The 20,242-nt window shown below is 50.7% G+C and overlaps 1 protein-coding gene across 1 annotated transcript in view; it reads right to left on the bottom strand.

The window, feature by feature from the left end:
* Positions 1-20,242, bottom strand: part of Dip-C (dipeptidase C) — a 315,478-nt gene that overhangs the window by 84,019 nt on the left and 211,217 nt on the right. Inside the window, exon 4 of the mRNA XM_069308676.1 lies at positions 4,157-4,210. Coding sequence (XP_069164777.1) covers positions 4,157-4,210 — 54 coding nt within the window. The remainder of the gene's footprint in view (positions 1-4,156; positions 4,211-20,242) is intronic.

The following is a 20,242-nucleotide window of genomic DNA, read 5'->3' as shown; positions in this document are numbered from 1 at the left end:
TCATAATGACACCCCCGTCACCTACAATGACACCCCCGTCACCTACAATGACACCCCCGCCACCTACAATGACACCCCCGCCACCTACAATGACACCCCCGCCACCTACAATGACACCCCCGCCACCTACAATGACACCCCCGCCACCTACAATGACACCCCCGCCATCTACAATGACACCCCCGCCACCTACAATGACACCCCCGCCACCTACAATGACATCTCCGTCACCTACAATGACACCCCCGTCATAATGACACCCCCGTCACCTACAATGACACCCCCGTCACCTACAATGACACCCCCGTCACCTACTATGACACCCCCGTCACCTACAATGACACCCCCGCCACCTACAATGACACCACCCTCCCATGCCCTCGTGGTGTTAACAATCAAGTTTCACTTCTTTGGCCGCCAGAGTTCCTACCTCTCCGGCGGCACCCGGGTCTCGTTTTTGTCGGCTGTGAGGAGTGGGGGGAGGGGGATTTAAGAGGGGGGGGGAGGAGTGAGAAGCCTCGTAGCTCAAGGTTCAGTACAAGACTCGCCACTTACAGAGTCCCAGAGGGCAGCAATGTGATCATTATTATCGGACAGCCTTGTTAAATGGAGAAGGGGGGTGGGGTGGTGGAGGGGGGATATGTCCCTTGGTCCCCCCCCTCCTCCTGGCAGAGAGGGAACACCCCCCTACCCCTAAGTTGCCAACGCCACAGTACAGAAACTGCAAGCAGTACAAAATAAGGCGCTAAGGAGAGCAGCAAAACACCGTCCACCATATGATCAGACAATCCAGGAACTCCATGAACTCCTGAACATACAGCCACTAAACATCAGACTGCAGCAGCAAGCCATCAGGGTGTCGAACACCATCGAAATGTTAGAGGACCCAATGCTAGAAAGGTTACTCCAAGATGAGACGCCCCGCTCCCACAGCTGGTGGCCCAAGATGAGACGCCCCGCTCCCACAGCTGGTGGCCCAAGATGAGACGCCCCGCTCCCACAGCTGGTGGCCCAAGATGAGACGCCCCACTCCCACAGCTGGTGGCCCAAGATGAGACGCCCCGCTCCCACAGCTGGTGGCCCAAGATGAGACGCCCCGCTCCCACAGCTGGTGGCCCAAGATGAGACGCCCCACTCCCACAGCTGGTGGCCCAAGATGAGACGCCCCGCTCCCACAGCTGGTGGCCCAAGATGAGACGCCCCACTCCCACAGCTGGTGGCCCAAGATGAGACGCCCCGCTCCCACAGCTGGTGGCCCAAGATGAGACGCCCCACTCCCACAGCTGGTGGCCCAAGATGAGACGACCCGCTCTCACAGCTGGTGGCCCAAGATGAGACGCCCCACTCCCACAGCTGGTGCCCCAAGATGAGACGCCTCGCTCCCACAGCTGGTGGCCCAAGATGAGACGCCCCGCTCCCACAGCTGGTGGCCCAAGATGAGACGCCCCGCTCTCACAGCTGGTGGCCCAAGATGAGACGCCCCGCTCTCACAGCTGGTGGCCCAAGATGAGACGCCCCGCCCCCACAGCTGATGGCCCAAGATGAGACGCCCCACTCCCACAGCTGGTGGCCGAAGATGAGACTCCTCGCTCCCACAGCTGGTGGCCCAAGATGAGACTCCTCGCTCCCACAGCTGGTGGCCCAAGATGAGACGCCCCGCTCCCACAGCTGGTGGCCCAAGATGAGACGCCCCGCTCCCACAGCTGGTGGCCCAAGAGCCGCGATTTACTAGATATAAACCCCGCCCCACAGTACATAATTCCCAGATGAAATACTGACCAGAAATCCTGTACACGAGGTACCTGTACAAGTTGATTGACAGTTGAGAGGCGGGACCAAAGAGCCAGAGTTCAACCCCCGCAAGCACAACTAGGTGAGTACGGCCTGCCCCTCGGCCGCCGCCACACATCCCTGACATAAACAAGGGGTTGAGCCAGCCTGCGTGTCACCCCCCCCCCCCCCACACTCCCGCAACATCTCCCAGTGTGTCATTAGTTTTTCTCGACTCTCACGTGAACAGTACAATACAGTGATAGAGTGTGACCCACTACTGCACCTCACACACTGGCGCGAGGGACAACATGCACATGTGCTAGTGTGGAGCTGGGGGGGGTGGTAGTGGGGGGGGGGGAGAGAGAGAGAGAGAGAGAGAGAGAGAGAGAGAGAGAGAGAGAGAGAGAGAGAGAGAGAGAGAGAGAGAGAGAGAGAGAGAGAGAGAGAGAGAGAGAGAGAGAGAGAGAGAGAGAGAGAGAGTGTGTGTGTGTGTGTTTACTAGTTGTGTTTTTTGCGGGGGTTGAGCTTTGCTCTTTCGGCCCGCCTCTCAACTGTCAATCAACTGTTTACTAACTACTTTTTTTTTTTTTCACACCACACACACGCGCGCGTGTGTGTGTGTGTGTGTGTGTGTGTGTGTGTGTGTGTGTGTGTGTGTGTGTGTGTGTGTGTGTGTGTGTGTGTGTGTGTGTGTGTGTGTGTGTGTGTGTGTGTGTTGACAAGATGTATGGAACACTACACATACAAGGCCTCCCCCCCCCCCCCCCCGCCACGCCTCACCAGGGCGTGAACGTTCCCATAACACCCAACGTTCCAGCGGTCACTTCCAACGTTGTTTTGCCTCGTCTCCCTCCCGGGACGAGGCTCCTATAGCGTTATCACCCGTATCTTCAGAGATAACACCGATATCTTGTACAGAACCAGATATTCTACCCTATTTGAGGACGCTGTCTAGACCGGAGAATCGACCGCTGAGGTCCGCAGCACCATTTTCTTCCGAGTCCGCTCCTTCAGTGATTCTTGGTAGAATCACCGAATTTGAACAGTGATTCTGCTGTTTAAAACGTGAACGCTGACCGGCAAACCTGTATGTATATATACCTTTCTGTATGTATATATAACCTGTATGTATATATACCTTTCTGTATGTATATATAACCTGTATGTATATATACCTTTCCTTGCTCACGGCTTCTACGTTGACTAAAACGGTTTACAAGCTTCACAACCCATGGGTTGTTATTGTTATAAACAACAACCTTGTAGTTTTTCAGAGTTCAAAAGACTCTCGCCAATAAATGTAAACAGAGCCGTCATAATTGTGGAAATATGTACCACCACCACTTCGTCAGTGGTTGCGCAAGTGAGTCCTGGCCAAGGTCGCGCGCACGCTCTCGGACAGGCTGCTGTGGACTCTTGGGTTGTAAACACGACGGTGGACTCTTGCACCAGTCGCTGTGATGCGTCACCTGTCCTCTTGGTAACTCCCTCATGTCTAGCTCCACCTGTCCTCTTGGTAACTCCCTCATGTCTAGCTCCACCTGTCCTGGTGGTAACTCCCTCCTGTCTGGCGCCACCTGTCCTGGTGGTAACTCCCTCATGTCTAGCTCCACCTGTCCTGGTGGTAACTCCCTCATGTCTAGCTCCACCTGTCCTGGTGGTAACTCCCTCATGTCTGGCGCCACCTGTCCTGGTGGTAACTCCCTCACGTCTGGCTCCACCTGTCCTGGTGGTAACTCCCTCATGTCTGGCGCCACCTGTCCTGGTGGTAACTCCCACACTCCCAATAGCCCACATAATACAACATGATGCTTGAGCATCAGTTCCAACCAATTTTACCGTCACCCCCGACAATGCGCACCTCCTCCTCCTCCTCACCTAGACACAGATCCCAGCCAAGTCTGCGCCAGTGCCACCTTGTCATCCTTGACTGCCCTCAGCTCCCCAAGGCATAACTGTGACGTTCTTGCGTCTGAAGCTCAGTACATATATAATGAAATCATCAGTCATGGCGTCAGGAGTGTGTCACCTTGTGAGTGACACTGTTTTACACACTAGTCATCTTACACACTGAACGTTGTAAACATGTTCCAGAAGACTGTAAAACGACGTAAAATATCTGACGACACCGGCAAGAAACGCTGCGAGAAAATTCCGGAATATCTGTCACCTCTGACACAGAGGGAGGCTTCAGACACCAGGGTACACCCTGCTAGAAAAGTCCCCCCTTGCACAACACCCTTGCAAGGGGCAGTTGCATGTAGCAGAGCATCACACGTGCAAGAAGTGCACTTGTGCATGTGAAGTCTGTCTATACACCGAGGTGGCTAAACTAGAGGTGTCAAGTGTTCACCAAGTGACTGAACAACAACAGTTGACTTACCAGAGTGAGAAGGCTGCCAGAATCTTCAGTCATCCCGCGGAGCACCTTCGGCATCTGCAAGACGGTACATGGTTATAATTGATATACAGACTGCTGTAATATGGTGATTATACAGTGGCTACATTTATTATGTCTTAAAAGATCGTTAAATGCTCCCGTTTGAAGACACTGTGAGACAGATTGATTCATTTCACCTCGGAAAAATCTGACTATACCCGCACGCACACAGGAGAAGCAGCCCCACATTATAACAATCACGGAAACAAAACTAGCAACAATAATAGGAAATGCACTTTTCTAAAAGGCACAGAAAGGTATCAAATAAGAGGGAATGAACACACAAGGAACATACGACGTCGAATCGCTGGATAAAGTCGCCGAGTATTCATACTAGCTGACTTTAACCACAGGGATATTGGTCAACAAAGGATCCCACAATGAACTGAACAGACACGTGGAGGACGAGACTAGAAGAGACCACGTACAGGAACTCTGCGAAGCAACACTTTTTTTTTTTTTTTTTTTTTTTTTTTTGAGATATATAGAAGAGTTGTTACATTCTTGTAGAGCCACTAGTACGCGTAGCGTTTCGGGCAAGTCCTTAATCCTATGGTCCCTGGAATACGATCCCCTGCCGCGAAGAATCGTTTTTTCATCCAAGTACACATTTTACTGTTGCGTTAAACAGAGGCTACAGTTAAGGAATTGCGCCCAGTCAATCCTCCCCGGCCAGGATACGAACCCTGGACAACAACAACAAGGGAGAAACAAGAAGATAAACAAGCACTGTTTTTTAGACCAGGGGCCAGATTCACGAAGCAGTTACGCAAGCACATACAAACCTGTACATCTTTTCTCAATCTTTGGCGGCTTTGTTTACAATTATTAAACAGTTAATGAGCTCCGAAGCACCAGGAGGCTGTTTATAACAATAACAACAGTTGATTGGCAAGTTTTCATTCTTGTAAACTGTTTAATAAGTGTAACCAAAGCCGTCAAAGATTGAGGAAAGATGTGCAGGTTCTTAAGTGCTTGCGTAACTGCTTCGTGAATCTGACCCCCTGGTGTTTACACAAGTGGAGATCAAGGAGTAAGATATGAACAGCTGCTTGCAGCCAGTGTCCACTGTGTTATAGTGTTTGGTTACATGGTCCAGCTGCAGGAGATCAGCTGGAACAACACGTTACAGGACTACAGGAGACGGGGGGGGGGGGGGAGGGGGAAGACTACAGGCAGGGGAAGACATCAAGAGGATGAGTTTAGAGGAAGAGTTTCAAATGAAGTACAAAGCACATAAGTGGAGTACATAACAGAGTAAATAGCACATAAGTGGAGTACAAAGCACATAAGTGGAGTACAAAGCACATAAGTGGAGTCAAAGTACATAAGTGGAGTACAAAGCACATAAATGCAGATCCCTCAGTTCACAACCGAAAGCTCCCGGGTTTGATTCCCGTGATAGACGGAGACACTTTATCCTTTATTACGATGCCTCTGTTCACTTAGTCGTAAAGAGTCCCCCCCCCCCGGGAGCTAGGCACCTGTTGTGGGCAGCACCCTGCAGCGGCTAGTATAGTGGACCTACGGAGACGTCGATAAGCCTAAGAGGCTGTTTGTCCTTGACAAAGGCAAAACATACCATCTAGGATAGCCAGAGGCGATACCAGCAAGATTCTGAGAAGATTCTGAGGATATCTTCAAGAACAGTGAAGTCACTGCAAGTTATTGTTGTTGTTATAGATTCAGCTACTCAGAACAAGTTCCAAGTAGCACGGGCTATGGTGATCCCGTAGAGGACTTACCTGGCACAGGAGCGGGGCAAGTAGCACGGGCTATGGTGAGCCCGTAGTGGACTTACCTGCCACAGACTCACTGCAAAGCTCTAGATACCTCATATACCGGCCGAACGGGACCTCGTAAGGTCTCGAACGGTCTATAATGACTGGACATCCATCTTTTGCTTACCTAGAATGTTCAGGAGTGGGGGAGATCAGTCACCTAGAGTCACCTACCTGCTTGATGGGGTTCTGGGAGTTGTTCTACTCCCCAAGCCCGGCCTGAGGCCAGGCTTCACTTGTGGGAGTTTGGTCCAACAGGCTGTTGTTTGGAGCGGCCCGCAGGCCCACATACCCACCACAGTCTGGTTGACCTGCCATAGGTAACGGTAACCCAACTTGACCCTCCCCCCTCCCCTGGCAGTTACTATGTCACACTGTCTTGGGAACATTTTATGTATCCCATATATAGTGATGAAGGATATATAAACATCATATAATTTTTTCATACTGATATATTCCGTTCTGTGAGTGTAATTTGTCTCTAATTAGATCTGTTTGGAGCAATGCAGTTATAAATGCAGAGATGGTGGGGGGGTGTTCCTAAGTCCAGTTCAGTGTCATCATGGTTCAATGCTAATTTAAGAGGTTTGATGGAGTTCAGTGGGTTTAAGATGGCGTCCACACGGAGGCAAAGATGACCCCCATTACACACACAGATCACAGTAACGTGATGCATCAAATGAACAAATCCATAAGGGTCGTGACGAGGATTCGAACCTGCGTCCGGGAGAATCCCAGACGCTGCCTTAATCGACTGAGCTACGACAGGGTTAAAGAGAGTTGAACCATCTTTTTAACACTGTCGTAGCTCAGTCGATTAAGGCAGTGTCTGGGATGCTCCCGGACGCAGGTTCGAATCCTCGTCACGGCCCTTGTGGATTTGTTCATGACCCGGTGGGGAGCCAGTCTGCCGAGCGGACAGCACGCTGGACTTGTGATCCTGTGGTCCTGGGTTCGATCCCAGGCGCCAGCGAGAAACATTGGACAGAGTTTCTTTCACCCTATGCCCCTGTTAGCTAGCAGTAAAATAGGTACCTGGGTGTTAGTCAGCTGTCACGGGCTGCTTCCTGGGGGTGGAGGCCTGGTCAAGGACCGGGCCGCGGGGACACTAAAGCCCCGAAATCATCTTAAGATAACCTCAAGAAGAAGAGTAAAACTTTCTTCCTGTTGTTAGTCCATATTATCTAATGGTAACTATCTTTGTTCTTTGTTTAATGTGTGTGTGTGTGTGTGTGTGTGTGTGTGTGTGTGTGTGTACTCACCTAGTTGTACTCACCTAGTTGTGCTTGCGGGGGTTGAGCTCTGGCTCTTTGGTCCCGCCTCTCAACCGTCAATCAACAGGTGTACAGATTCCTGAGCCTATCGGGCTCTGTCATATCTACACTTGAAACTGTGTATGGAGTCAGCCTCCACCACATCACTTCCTAATGCATTCCATTTGTCAACCACTCTGACACTAAAAAAGTTCTTTCTAATATCTCTGTGGCTCATTTGGGCACTCAGTTTCCACCTGTGTCCCCTAGTACGTGTGCCCCTTGTGTTAAATAGACTGTCTTTATCTACCCTATCAATCCCCTTCAGAATCTTGAATGTGGTGATCATGTCCCCCCTAACTCTTCTGTCTTCCAGCGAAGTGAGGTTTAATTCCCGTAGTCTCTCCTCGTAGCTCATACCTCTCAGCTCGGGTACTAGTCTGGTGGCAAACCTTTGAACCTTTTCCAGTTTAGTCTTATCCTTGACTAGATATGGACTCCATGCTGGGGCTGCATACTCCAGGATTGGCCTGACATATGTGGTATACAAAGTTCTGAATGATTCTTTACACAAGTTTCTGAATGCCGTTCGTATGTTGGCCAGCCTGGCATATGCCGCTGATGTTATCCGCTTGATATGTGCTGCAGGAGACAGGTCTGGCGTGATATCAACCCCCAAGTCTTTTTCCTTCTCTGACTCCTGAAGAATTTCCTCTCCCAGATGATACCTTGTATCTGGCCTCCTGCTCCCTACACCTATCTTCATTACATTACATTTGGTTGGGTTAAACTCTAACAACCATTTGTTCGACCATTCCTTCAGCTTGTCTAGGTCTTCTTGAAGCCTCAAACAGTCCTCTTCTGTTTTAATCCTTCTCATAATTTTAGCATCGTCCGCAAACATTGAGAGAAATGAATCGATACCCTCCGGGAGATCATTTACATATATCAGAAACAAGATAGGACCGAGTACAGAGCCCTGTGGGACTCCACTGGTGACTTCACGCCAATCGGAGGTCTCACCCCTCACCGTAACTCTCTGCTTCCTATTGCTTAGATACTCCCTTATCCACTGGAGCACCTTACCAGCTACACCTGCCTGTCTCTCCAGCTTATGTACCAGCCTCTTATGCGGTACTGTGTCAAAGGCTTTCCGACAATCCAAGATTGTCGGAAACACACACACACACACACATTTGTGTGTGTGTGTGTGTGTGTGTGAACGGCCTTCAACAGCGCGGACAGCTCCCTTGATCAAGACAATATGTAATAATCGCCTCTTGGCTCGTCTGAGAATAATTAAGGCTGGACGCTTAAGGCTTAATGAGCAATCTCCATGCTTTAGTTATCATCTAATTACACGTGATTTAAGGGGCAGTTTGAGTGGTTTATAAATTGTGGGTGTGTGTGTACTTAATTAATTGTACTTGCCTAAATGTGCTTGCGGGGGTTGAACTCTGGGTCTTTGGTCCCGCCTCTCGACTGTCAATCAACTGGTGTACAGGTTCCTGAGCCTACTGGGCTCTATCATATCTACATTTGAAACTGTGTATGGAGTCAGCCTCCACCACATCACTGCCTAATGCATCCCATTTGTCAACCACTCTGACACTGAAAAAAAAAATTCTAATGTGTCTGTGGCTCATTTGGGCACTCAATTTCCACCTGTGTCCCCTAGTGCGTGTGCCCCTTGTGGTAAATAGCCTGTCTTTATCTACCCTATCAATTCCTCTGAGAATCTTGTATGTGGTGATCATGTCCCCTCTAACTCTTCTGTCTCCCAGTGACGTGAGGTTTAATTCCCGTAGTCTCTCCTCGTAGCTCATACCCCTTAGTTCGGGTCTTAGTCTGGTGGCTAACCTTTGAACCTTTTCCAGTTTAGTCTTATGCTTGACTAGATATGGACTCCATGCTGGAGCCGCATACTCCAGGATTGATCTGACATATGTGCTATACAAAGTTCTGAAAGATTCCTTACACAAGTTTCTAAAGGCCGTTCTTATGTTAGCCAACCTGCTGCTGCTGTTATCCTCTTGATATGGGCTGCAGGGGACAGGTCTGGCGTGATATCAACCCCCAGGTCTTTTTCTCTCTCTGACTCTTGAAGTATCTTATCTCCCAAATGATACCTTGTATCTGGTCTCCTGCTCCCTACACCTATCTTCATTACATTTGCTTGGGTTAAACTAACAAAGTTTAGAGTGTCAAAGTGTCAAAGGCTTTCCGACAATCCAAGAAAATGCAGTCCGCCCAGCCCTCTCTTGCTTAATCTTTGTCACCTGGTCGTAGAATTCTATTAAGCCAGTCAGACAAGATTTATCCTCCCTGAACCCATGTTGGCGATTTGTCACGAAGTCCCTTCTCTCCAGATGTGTTACCAGTTTTTTTCTCACGATCTTCTCCATCACCTTGCATGGTATACAAGTCAAGGACACTGGCCTGTAGTTCAGTGCCTCTTGCCTGTCGCCCTTTTTGTATATTGGGACCACATTCGCCGTTTTCCATATTTCTGGTAGGTCTCCCGTCTCTAGTGATTTACTATACACTATGGAGAGTGGCAAGCAAAGTGCCTCTGCACACTCTTTCAGTACAGATGTGTGTGTATGTGGGTGTGTGAACTATAAACCAGGCAAGCATTTTAATAAACCAATATACGGGACGGAAAACCCCATACCTGGAGAGGGCAGAGTTCTTCTACTCCCCGAGCCCGGCCTGAGGCCAGGTTCGACTTGTGGTAACTTGGTCCAACAGGCTGTTGCTTGGTCACAGTTACAACACTATGTAACCTTTCATATAGTCTAGGGCATGTGTATAAATGTCCAGGTACCTTAGTATCACACAGCTGGCTCTTGACACACACAGTGCAACCCTTCATATAGTCTAGGGCATGTGTATAAATGTCCAGGTACCTTAGTATCACACAGCTGGCTCTTGACACACACTGTGTAACCCTTCATATAGTCTAGGGCAGGTGTATAAATGTCCAGGTACCTTAGTATCACACAGCTGGCTCTTGACACACACAGTGTAACCCTTCATATAGTCTAGGGCAGGTGTATAAATGTCCAGGTACCTTAGTATCACAGCTGGCTCTTGACACACACAGTGTAACCCTTCATATAGTCTAGGGCAGGTGTATAAATGTCCAGGTACCTTAGTATCACACAGCTGGCTCTTGACACACACAGTGTAACCCTTCATATAGTCTAGGGCAGGTGTATAAATGTCCAGGTACCTTAGTATCACACAGCTGGCTCTTGACACACACAGTGTAACCCTTCATATAGTCTAGGGCAGGGGTATAAATGTCCAGGTACCTTAGTATCACACAGCTGGCTCTTGACACACACAGTGTAACCCTTCATATAGTCTAGGGCAGGTGTATAAATGTCCAGGTACCTTAGTATCACACAGCTGGCTCTTGACACACACAGTGTAACCCTTCATATAGTCTAGGGCAGGTGTATAAATGTCCAGGTACCTTAGTATCACACAGCTGGCTCTTGACACACACAGTGTAACCCTTCATATAGTCTAGGGCAGGTGTATAAATGTTCAGGTACCTTAGTATCACACAGCTGGCTCTTGACACACACAGTGTAACCCTTCATATAGTCTAGGGCAGCTGTATAAATGTCCAGGTACCTTAGTATCACACAGCTGGCTCTTGACACACACAGTGTAACCCTTCATATAGTCTAGGGCAGGTGTATAAATGTCCAGGTACCTTAGTATCACACAGCTGGCTCTTGACACACACAGTGTAACCCTTCATATAGTCTAGGACAGCTGTATAAATGTCCAGGTACCTTAGTATCACACAGCTGGCTCTTGACACACACAGTGCAACCCTTCATATAGTCTAGGGCAGCTGTATAAATGTCCAGGTACCTTAGTATCACACAGCTGGCTCTTGACACACACAGTGCAACCCTTCATATAGTCTAGGGCAGCTGTATAAATGTCCAGGTACCTTAGTATCACACAGCTGGCTCTTGACACACACAGTGCAACCCTTCATATAGTCTAGGGCAGCTGTATAAATGTCCAGGTACTTTAGTATCACACAGCTGGCTCTTGACACACACAGTGTAACCCTTCACAGTGAGCTATATAATGCAGATATAAGTAGGTTAAAAATAACAAACAACGTAATTACTCGTACAGGCAACAGTGTGTTTACAACGTGAAGAGCAGCACCAAGAGGAGAACAGCACCGAAGGGAGAAGAGGAGCAGCTAGAGGAGAAGAGGAGGGTGGGATAGGAGGGTGGGGGTGGGATAGAGGGGGAGGAATAGGTAACGTTGTGAGTGGGATCAATACCAGGCGTCGTGAGAGGACCGGAAGGACTTCGCCTCCCCACCCGTGGAGGGCTCTCTGCTGCTGCTTTAGAGGGACCCGCGCTCTTCATCACCTGTCTGCGTAGCCACGCACCAGAGGCCTCGTCTGCTGTAGCCACGTACCTGAGGCCTCGTCTGCTGTAGCCACGTACCTGAGGCCTCGTCTGCTGTAGCCACGTACCTGAGGCCTCGTCTGCTGTAGCCACGTACCTGAGGCCTCGTCTGCTGTAGCCACGTACCTGAGGCCTCGTCTGCTGTAGCCACGTACCTGAGGCCTCGTCTGCTGTAGCCACGTACCTGAGGCCTCGTCTGCTGTAGCCACGTACCTGAGGCCTCGTCTGCTGTAGCCACGTACCTGAGGCCTCGTCTGCTGTAGCCACGTACCTGAGGCCTCGTCTGCTGTAGCCACGTACCTGAGGCCTCGTCTGCTGTAGCCACGTACCTGAGGCCTCGTCTGCTGTAGCCACGTACCTGAGGCCTCGTCTGCTGTAGCCACGTACCTGAGGCCTCGTCTGCTTAGCCACGTACCTGAGGCCTCGTCTGCTTAGCCACGTACCTGAGGCCTCGTCTGCTGTAGCCACGTACCTGAGGCCTCGTCTGCTGTAGCCACGTACCTGAGGCCTCGTCTGCTTAGCCACGTACCTGAGGCCTCGTCTGCTGTAGCCACGTACCTGAGGCCTCGTCTGCTGTAGCCACGTACCTGAGGCCTCGTCTGCTGTAGCCACGTACCTGAGGCCTCGTCTGCTGTAGCCACGTACCTGAGGCCTCGTCTGCTGTAGCCACGCACCAGAGGTCTCGTCTGCTGTAGCCACGTCCCTGAGGCCTCGTCTGCTGTAGCCACGCACCAGAGGTCTCGTCTGCTTAGCCACGTACCTGAGGCCTCGTCTGCTGTAGCCACGTACCTGAGGCCTCGTCTGCTTAGCCACGTACCTGAGGCCTCGTCTGCTTAGCCACGTACCTGAGGCCTCGTCTGCTTAGCCACGTACCTGAGGCCTCGTCTGCTTAGCCACGTACCTGAGGCCTCGTCTGCTTAGCCACGTACCTGAGGCCTCGTCTGCTGTAGCCACGTACCTGAGGCCTCGTCTGCTGTAGCCACGTACCTGAGGCCTCGTCTGCTGTAGCCACGTACCTGAGGCCTCGTCTGCTTAGCCACGTACCTGAGGCCTCGTCTGCTGTAGCCACGTACCTGAGGCCTCGTCTGCTGTAGCCACGTACCTGAGGCCTCGTCTGCTGTAGCCACGTACCTGAGGCCTCGTCTGCTGTAGCCACGTACCTGAGGCCTCGTCTGCTGTAGCCACGCACCAGAGGTCTCGTCTGCTGTAGCCACGTCCCTGAGGCCTCGTCTGCTGTAGCCACGCACCAGAGGTCTCGTCTGCTTAGCCACGTACCTGAGGCCTCGTCTGCTGTAGCCACGTACCTGAGGCCTCGTCTGCTTAGCCACGTACCTGAGGCCTCGTCTGCTTAGCCACGTACCTGAGGCCTCGTCTGCTTAGCCACGTACCTGAGGCCTCGTCTGCTTAGCCACGTACCTGAGGCCTCGTCTGCTTAGCCACGTACCTGAGGCCTCGTCTGCTTAGCCACGTACCTGAGGCCTCGTCTGCTTAGCCACGTACCTGAGGCCTCGTCTGCTGTAGCCACGTACCTGAGGCCTCGTCTGCTTAGCCACGTACCTGAGGCCTCGTCTGCTTAGCCACGTACCTGAGGCCTCGTCTGCTTAGCCACGTACCTGAGGCCTCGTCTGCTTAGCCACGTACCTGAGGCCTCGTCTGCTGTAGCCACGTACCTGAGGCCTCGTCTGCTTAGCCACGTACCTGAGGCCTCGTCTGCTTAGCCACGTACCTGAGGCCTCGTCTGCTTAAGCCACGTACCTGAGGCCTCGTCTGCTTAGCCACGTACCTGAGGCCTCGTCTGCTTAGCCACGTACCTGAGGCCTCGTCTGCTTAAGCCACGTACCTGAGGCCTCTTCTGCTGTAGCCACGTACCTGAGGCCTCGTCTGCTGTAGCCACGTACCTGAGGCCTCGTCTGCTGTAGCCACGTACCTGAGGCCTCGTCTGCTGTAGCCACGTACCTGAGGCCTCGTCTGCTGTAGCCACGTACCTGAGGCCTCGTCTGCTTAAGCCACGTACCTGAAGCCTCGTCTGCTTAGCCACGTACCTGAGGCCTCGTCTGCTGTAGCCACGTACCTGAGGCCTCGTCTGCTGTAGCCACGTACCTGAGGCCTCGTCTGCTTAGCCACGCACTTCCTGCCTTGTCTGACACTTACAATTACACACATTCCTCTGTTTTTTTTAAGGAAATGACCACAAGAAATATTCTGTAATCAGCTGTTATCAAGACACAGCCACAGCCGCTGTGGTGGCGTGTTCTTCACACACCTGACTTGCTGTTACTTTCTTCCTGCACATATGACTCGCTATTACTTTCCCCACACACCTGATTTTTATATTTATTTGGCAAGCCTTTTACATGTGCAGCCTCGCCTCATACCCACATGTGCAGTATTTGTCGACATACGTGATGTTGGTATACACCTGATTCATCCTGTGTACAAGCCTGCCTTCCACCACACACACACACACACACGATCATGATGAGGGGAGACATGATCACCACATTCAAGATTCTGAAGGGAATTGATAGGGTAGATAAAGACAGGCTATTTAACACAAGGGGCACACGCACAAGGGGACACAGGTGGAAACTGAGTGCCCAAATGAGCCACAGAGATATTAGAAAGAACTTTTTTAGTGTCAGAGTGGTTGACAAATGGAATGCATTAGGCAGTGATGTGGTGGAGGCTGACTCCATACACAGTTTCAAGTGTAGATATGATAGAGCCCAATAGGCTCAGGAATCTGTACACCTGTTGATTGACGGTTGAGAGGCGGGACCAAAGAGCCAGAGCTCAACCCCCGCAAGCACAACTAGGTGAGTACTCACCTGTCGAATAACTAATATTTCAACACATATTGTGTACCAATATGTAGTGATGGACCACCAGAAAGTACCAATATGTAGTGATGGACCACCAGAAAGTACCAATATGTAGTGATGGATCACCAGGAAGTACCAATATGTAGTGATGGACCACCAGAAAGTACCAATATGTAGTGATGGATCACCAGAAAGTACCAATATGTAGTGATGGACCACCAGAAAGTACCAATATGTAGTGATGGTCCACCAGAAAGTACCAATATGTAGTGATGGACCACCAGAAAGTACCAATATGTAGTGATGGTCCACCAGGAAGTACCAATATGTAGTGATGGACCACCAGAAAGTACCAATATGTAGTGATGGACCACCAGGAAGTACCTATATGTAGTGATGGACCACCAGAAAGTACCAATATGTAGTGATGGACCACCAGAAAGTACCAATATGTAGTGATGGACCACCAGAAAGTACCAATATGTAGTGATGGACCACCAGGAAGTACCTATATGTAGTGATGGACCACCAGAAAGTACCAATATGTAGTGATGGACCACCAGAAAGTACCAATATGTAGTGATGGACCACCAGAAAGTACCAATATGTAGTGATGGACCACCAGAAAGTACCAATATGTAGTGATGGACCACCAGAAAGTACCAATATGTAGTGATGGACCACCAGAAAGTACCAATATGTAGTGATGGACCACCAGAAAGTACCAATATGTAGTGATGGACCACCAGAAAGTACCAATATGTAGTGATGGACCACCAGAAAGTACCAATATGTAGTGATGGTCCACCGGAAAGTACCAATATGTAGTGATGGACCACCAGAAAGTACCAATATGTAGTGATGGACCACCGGAAAGTACCAATATGTAGTGATGGACCACCAGAAAGTACCAATATGCAGTGATGGACCACCAGTGACTCTCCGGATTATGCTCTAGACACTTTCTAAAACGCGCTCTTTAATGTCACTTAAATACTTTCTACTTTTAGATACCCCCCCCCACCCCCCACCCCCACCAACTTCACGGGGTGCACCCCCTCACTGCTATAGCCCTACCCCCTCACTGCTATAGCCCTACCCCCTCACTGCTATAGCCCTACCCCCTCACTGCTATAGTCCTACCCCCTCACTGCTATAGTCCTACCCCCTCACTGCTATAGCCCTACCCCCTCACTGCTATAGCCCTACCCCCTCACTGCTATAGCCCTACCCCCTCACTGCTATAGCCCTACCCCCTCACTGCTATAGTCCTACTCCTCACTGCTATAGCCCTACCCCCTCACTGCTATAGCCCTACCCCCTCACTGCTATAGCCCTACCCCCTCACTGCTATAGCCCTACCCCTCACTGCTATAGCCCTACCCCTCACTGCTATAGCCCTACCCCCTCACTGCTATAGCCCTACTCCTCACTGCTATAGCCCTACCCCCTCACTGCTATAGTCCTACCCCTTCACTGCTACAGCCCTACTCCTCACTGCTATAGTCCTAACCCTCACTGCTATAGTCCTACCCTCTCACTGCTATAGTCCTACCCTCTCACTGCTATAGTCCTACCCCCCTCACTGCTATAGCCCTACCCCCCTCACTGCTATAGCCCTACCCCCTCACTGCTATAGCCCTAACCCTCACTGCTATAGCCCTACCCCCTCACTGCTATAGCCCTACCCCCCTCACTGCTATAGCCCTACCCCCTCACTGCTATAGCCCTAACCCTCACTGCTATAGCCCTACCCTCTCACTGCTATAGCCCTACCCCTTCACTGCTACAGCCCTACTCCTCACTGCTATAGCCCTAACCCTCACTGCTATAGTCCTACCCTCTCACTGCTATAGTCCTACCCTCTCACTGCTATAGTCCTACCCCCCTCACTGCTATAGCCCTACCCCCCTCACTGCTATAGCCCTACCCCCTCACTGCTATAGCCCTACCCCCTCACTGCTATAGCCCTACCCCTTCACTGCTATAGCCCTACCCCTCACTTCTATAGCCCTAACCCTCACTGCTATAGCCCTACCCCCTTCACTGCTATAGTCCTACCCCTTCACTGCTACAGCCGTACTCCTCACTGCTATAGCCCTACCCCCTCACTGCTATAGCCCTACCCCCTCACTGCTATAGCCCTAACCCTCACTGCTATAGCCCTACCCCCTCACTGCTATAGTCCTACCCCCTCACTGCTATAGTCCTACCCCCTCACTGCTATAGCCCTACCCCCTCACTGCTATAGCCCTACCCCCTCACTGCTATAGTCCTACCCCCTCACTGCTATAGTCCTACCCTCTCACTGCTATAGCCCTACCCCCTCACTGCTATAGTCCTACCCCCCTCACTGCTATAGCCCTACCCCCTCACTGCTATAGCCCTAACCCTCACTGCTATAGTCCTACCCCCCTCACTGCTATAGCATTTAGTACGCTTACCTGAAATGTTTAGCAACATTTTGTCAAATTAATTACAATTTGCCTAATCTGAGGATTTCAATTAAGTTTTATTAAAGTGAGGATAATGCTGGTATTCACTGTCACGCAGGACAGAGGGTCATACACAAGACAATAGGTCTAAACTGTAGGCTGAAGCACATATATATATCATGGTTACAATCGATGTTTTAATGTATGGATATGTGAAAACAACTTTCTACTGTGCACTGCCACACAAGGGCTGGGATGGGTTCATAAGTGAGGCAGCTTAGAAGTAATATAAATAAAATTGTTCTTCATTCTTTAAAATGGACAAGCAAATTTTGGGTAAATTGTTAGGATGTCGTCCAGAACACCTGAGTCAATAAAATAGTTACACAGTTGGTGGAACAAGAGGCCAGGAGGTCTAAAGTCCTTTACGGTTTCACATTCAACAATATAGTGTTCTAGTGAATGCATTAGAGGTTTATCACAGAGTTTACAATCTGAGTATTCTGGTAGTGGCTCAGCCTCACTAACCTGCCAGATGTGTCTATAGCCAAGGCGAATTACCACAATGACTACATCACATTGCCTGGTCCGGTTACTGTGCTGACCATACAAATACCTATTATTACAAAACTTGTCATAGCTTTTAATACTGCAGCTTTCAGGTCTCTGGGGATTTCTTAGTTCTTCTAAATCTGAAGTAATTTCTTTAATTTGTATGTTTCTAATAATTGCATTAGATAGTCCAAAGTCATAATCAGTGTTTTCTTTCCTGCCCTAGAGTATATGAAGGGGAGTACAGAGTGTGTCAAAAAGCTAGCTACGTGATGCTAAAACTCCCCATCACACAGGATGGTCAGTCATACAGAGACATGTGATCAGTAGTCTGCACTGACAGACTATGCGTGCATTATGAGGATATCATCAACAACACGAGAGTGAGTGAGTGAGTGAGTGAGTGAGTGAGTGAGTGAGTGAGTGAGTGAGTGAGTGAGTGAGTGAGTGAGTGAGTGAGTGAGTGAGTGAGTGAGTGAGTGAGTGAGTGAGTGAGTTGAGAGCAGCTGGGAGAGATATATATACACACCATAGTGAGAGTAACTCGAGCATGTCGGCCAATTTTAATCAATCAAATTGAAGCGAACTGTGCAAGCTTTCCCCATTTGAGCCGAGGAAGGTCACATAAAATGGGGTTCCAGCTCCTGGGCCCCAGCCTTTATTGAAGACGTGTGTTCTGCCATGGCTCAAGAGATGGTACCTCAGAGGTACCCACTGTGAGGTACTCAGAGGTACCTTCACAGGTATGTGTAAACCTTTACCAGGTGTGGGAGGGGTAGTGGGGACCACCACCTGCCAGGTGTGGGAGGGTGGTGAGGGACCACCACCTGCCAGGTGTGGGAGGGGTAGTGGAGACCACCACCTGCCAGGTGTGGGAGGGTGGTGAAGGACCACCACACCTGCCAGGTGTGGGAGGGTGGTGAGGGACCACCACCTGCCAGGTGTGGGAGGGTGGTGGAGACCACCATACCTGCCAGGTGTGGGAGGGTGGTGAAGGACCACCACACCTGCCAGGTGTGGGAGGGTGGTGAAGGACCACCACACCTGCCAGGTGTGGGAGGGTGGTGAAGGACCACCACACCTGCCAGGTGTGGGAGGGTGGTGAAGGACCACCACACCTGCCAGGTGTGGGAGGGTGGTGAAGGACCACCACACCTGCCAGCCTCACACAGCCTCTCTACAATAATTATCCCACTCCAACACGTGGTAGATGCCCCATCCCCCCCACCACCTCCCCCCCTCTCTCATTAAGCCCACTACATCATGCGGCCCCCCTTCCTCGTGCCCCCCTCTCAAGTGCCCCCCCTCTCAAGTGCCCCCCCTCCCAAGTGCCCCCCCCCTCCCTGAAGCACCTCTACCTTACCAACAACACAATTTCCAATCAACTTTATATTTTGATGGCCTGAGTGAGAGGGGAGGGGGCAGAGGAGAGGGGGAGGGGGGAGAGGGCAGGGGGGAGAGGGCAGGGGGTAGAGGGCAGGGGGAGAGGGCAGGGGGGAGGGAGAGGGCAGGTTAAGGGAGGGGAGAAGGTAGGGGGAGAAGAAGGGAGGTGACAAAGCTAACAAACACCCAGGATGTAACATGAGGCGGGTGCCACGGTGATTTGTTATTGATCAAGGTAGAGGAGGAGGAGGAGGAGGGGGAGGGAGATAAGAAGGAAAGTGAGAGAAGAGAGATGATGAAAGAAGCGAGGTGAGGAGATGGGGAGAGGCAGAAGGGCCTGCAGGGGAGAATGAATGCTGCACCTCACACAGGAATCAGCCCACACCAACGCACCTCCTTGATGGGGTTCTGGGAGTTCTTCTACTCCCCAAGCCCGGCCCGAGGCCAGGCTTGACTGGTGAGAGTTTGGTCCACCAGGCTGTTGCTTGGAGCGGCCCGCAGGCCCTCATACCCACCACAGCCCGGTTGGTCCAACACTCCTTGAAGAAATCAGTCTACTTTTCTCTTAAAGATGTCCACGGTTGTTCCGGCAATATTTTTTTTTAGATATATACAAGAGTTGCTACATTCTTGTACAGCCACTAGTACGCGTAGCGTTTCGGGCAAGTCCTTAATCCTATGGTCCCTGGAATACAATCCCCGCCGCGAAGAATCGTTTTTTCATCCAAGTACACATTTTACTGTTGCGTTAAACAGAGGCTACAGTTAAGGAATTGCGCCCAGTAAATCCTCCCCGGCCAGGATACGAACCCATGACATACCGCTCGCGGAACGCCAGGCGAGCGTCTTACCACTACACCACGGAGACTATAGACTATATTTCTTATGCTCGCTGGGATGATGTTGAACAACCGCGGATGTTTATACAGTGTTCTCTGATTGTGCCTATGGCACCTCTGCTCTTCACTGGTTCTATTCTGCATTTTCTCTCATATCGTTCACTCCAGTACGTTGTTATTTTACTGTGTAGATTTGGTACCTGGCCCTCCAGTATCTTCCAGGTGTATATATTTTTTAATTTTGCCCCGAGGGGCGAGTTTATTGGGCAGCGTCACTCATCCTGCGAGTGGATACAACGCCATAGTGACAGTATTGGGCAGCGTCACTCATCCTGTGAGTGAACACACCGCTATAGTGACAGTATTGGGCAGCGTCACTCATCCTGTGAGTGGACACACCGCCATAGTGACAGTATTGGGCAGCGTCACTCATCCTGAGAGTGGACACACCGCCATAGTGACAGTATTGGGCAGCGCCACTCATCCTGTGAGTGGAGACACCGCCATAGTGA

The sequence above is a fragment of the Procambarus clarkii genome, chromosome 63 (assembly GCF_040958095.1).
Source record: "Procambarus clarkii isolate CNS0578487 chromosome 63, FALCON_Pclarkii_2.0, whole genome shotgun sequence".
In the NCBI taxonomy this organism is placed as follows: Eukaryota; Metazoa; Arthropoda; class Malacostraca; order Decapoda; family Cambaridae; genus Procambarus; species Procambarus clarkii.
Note: the sequence above shows the minus strand (reverse complement) of the source record. Positions and strands in the feature narration are given on the sequence as shown.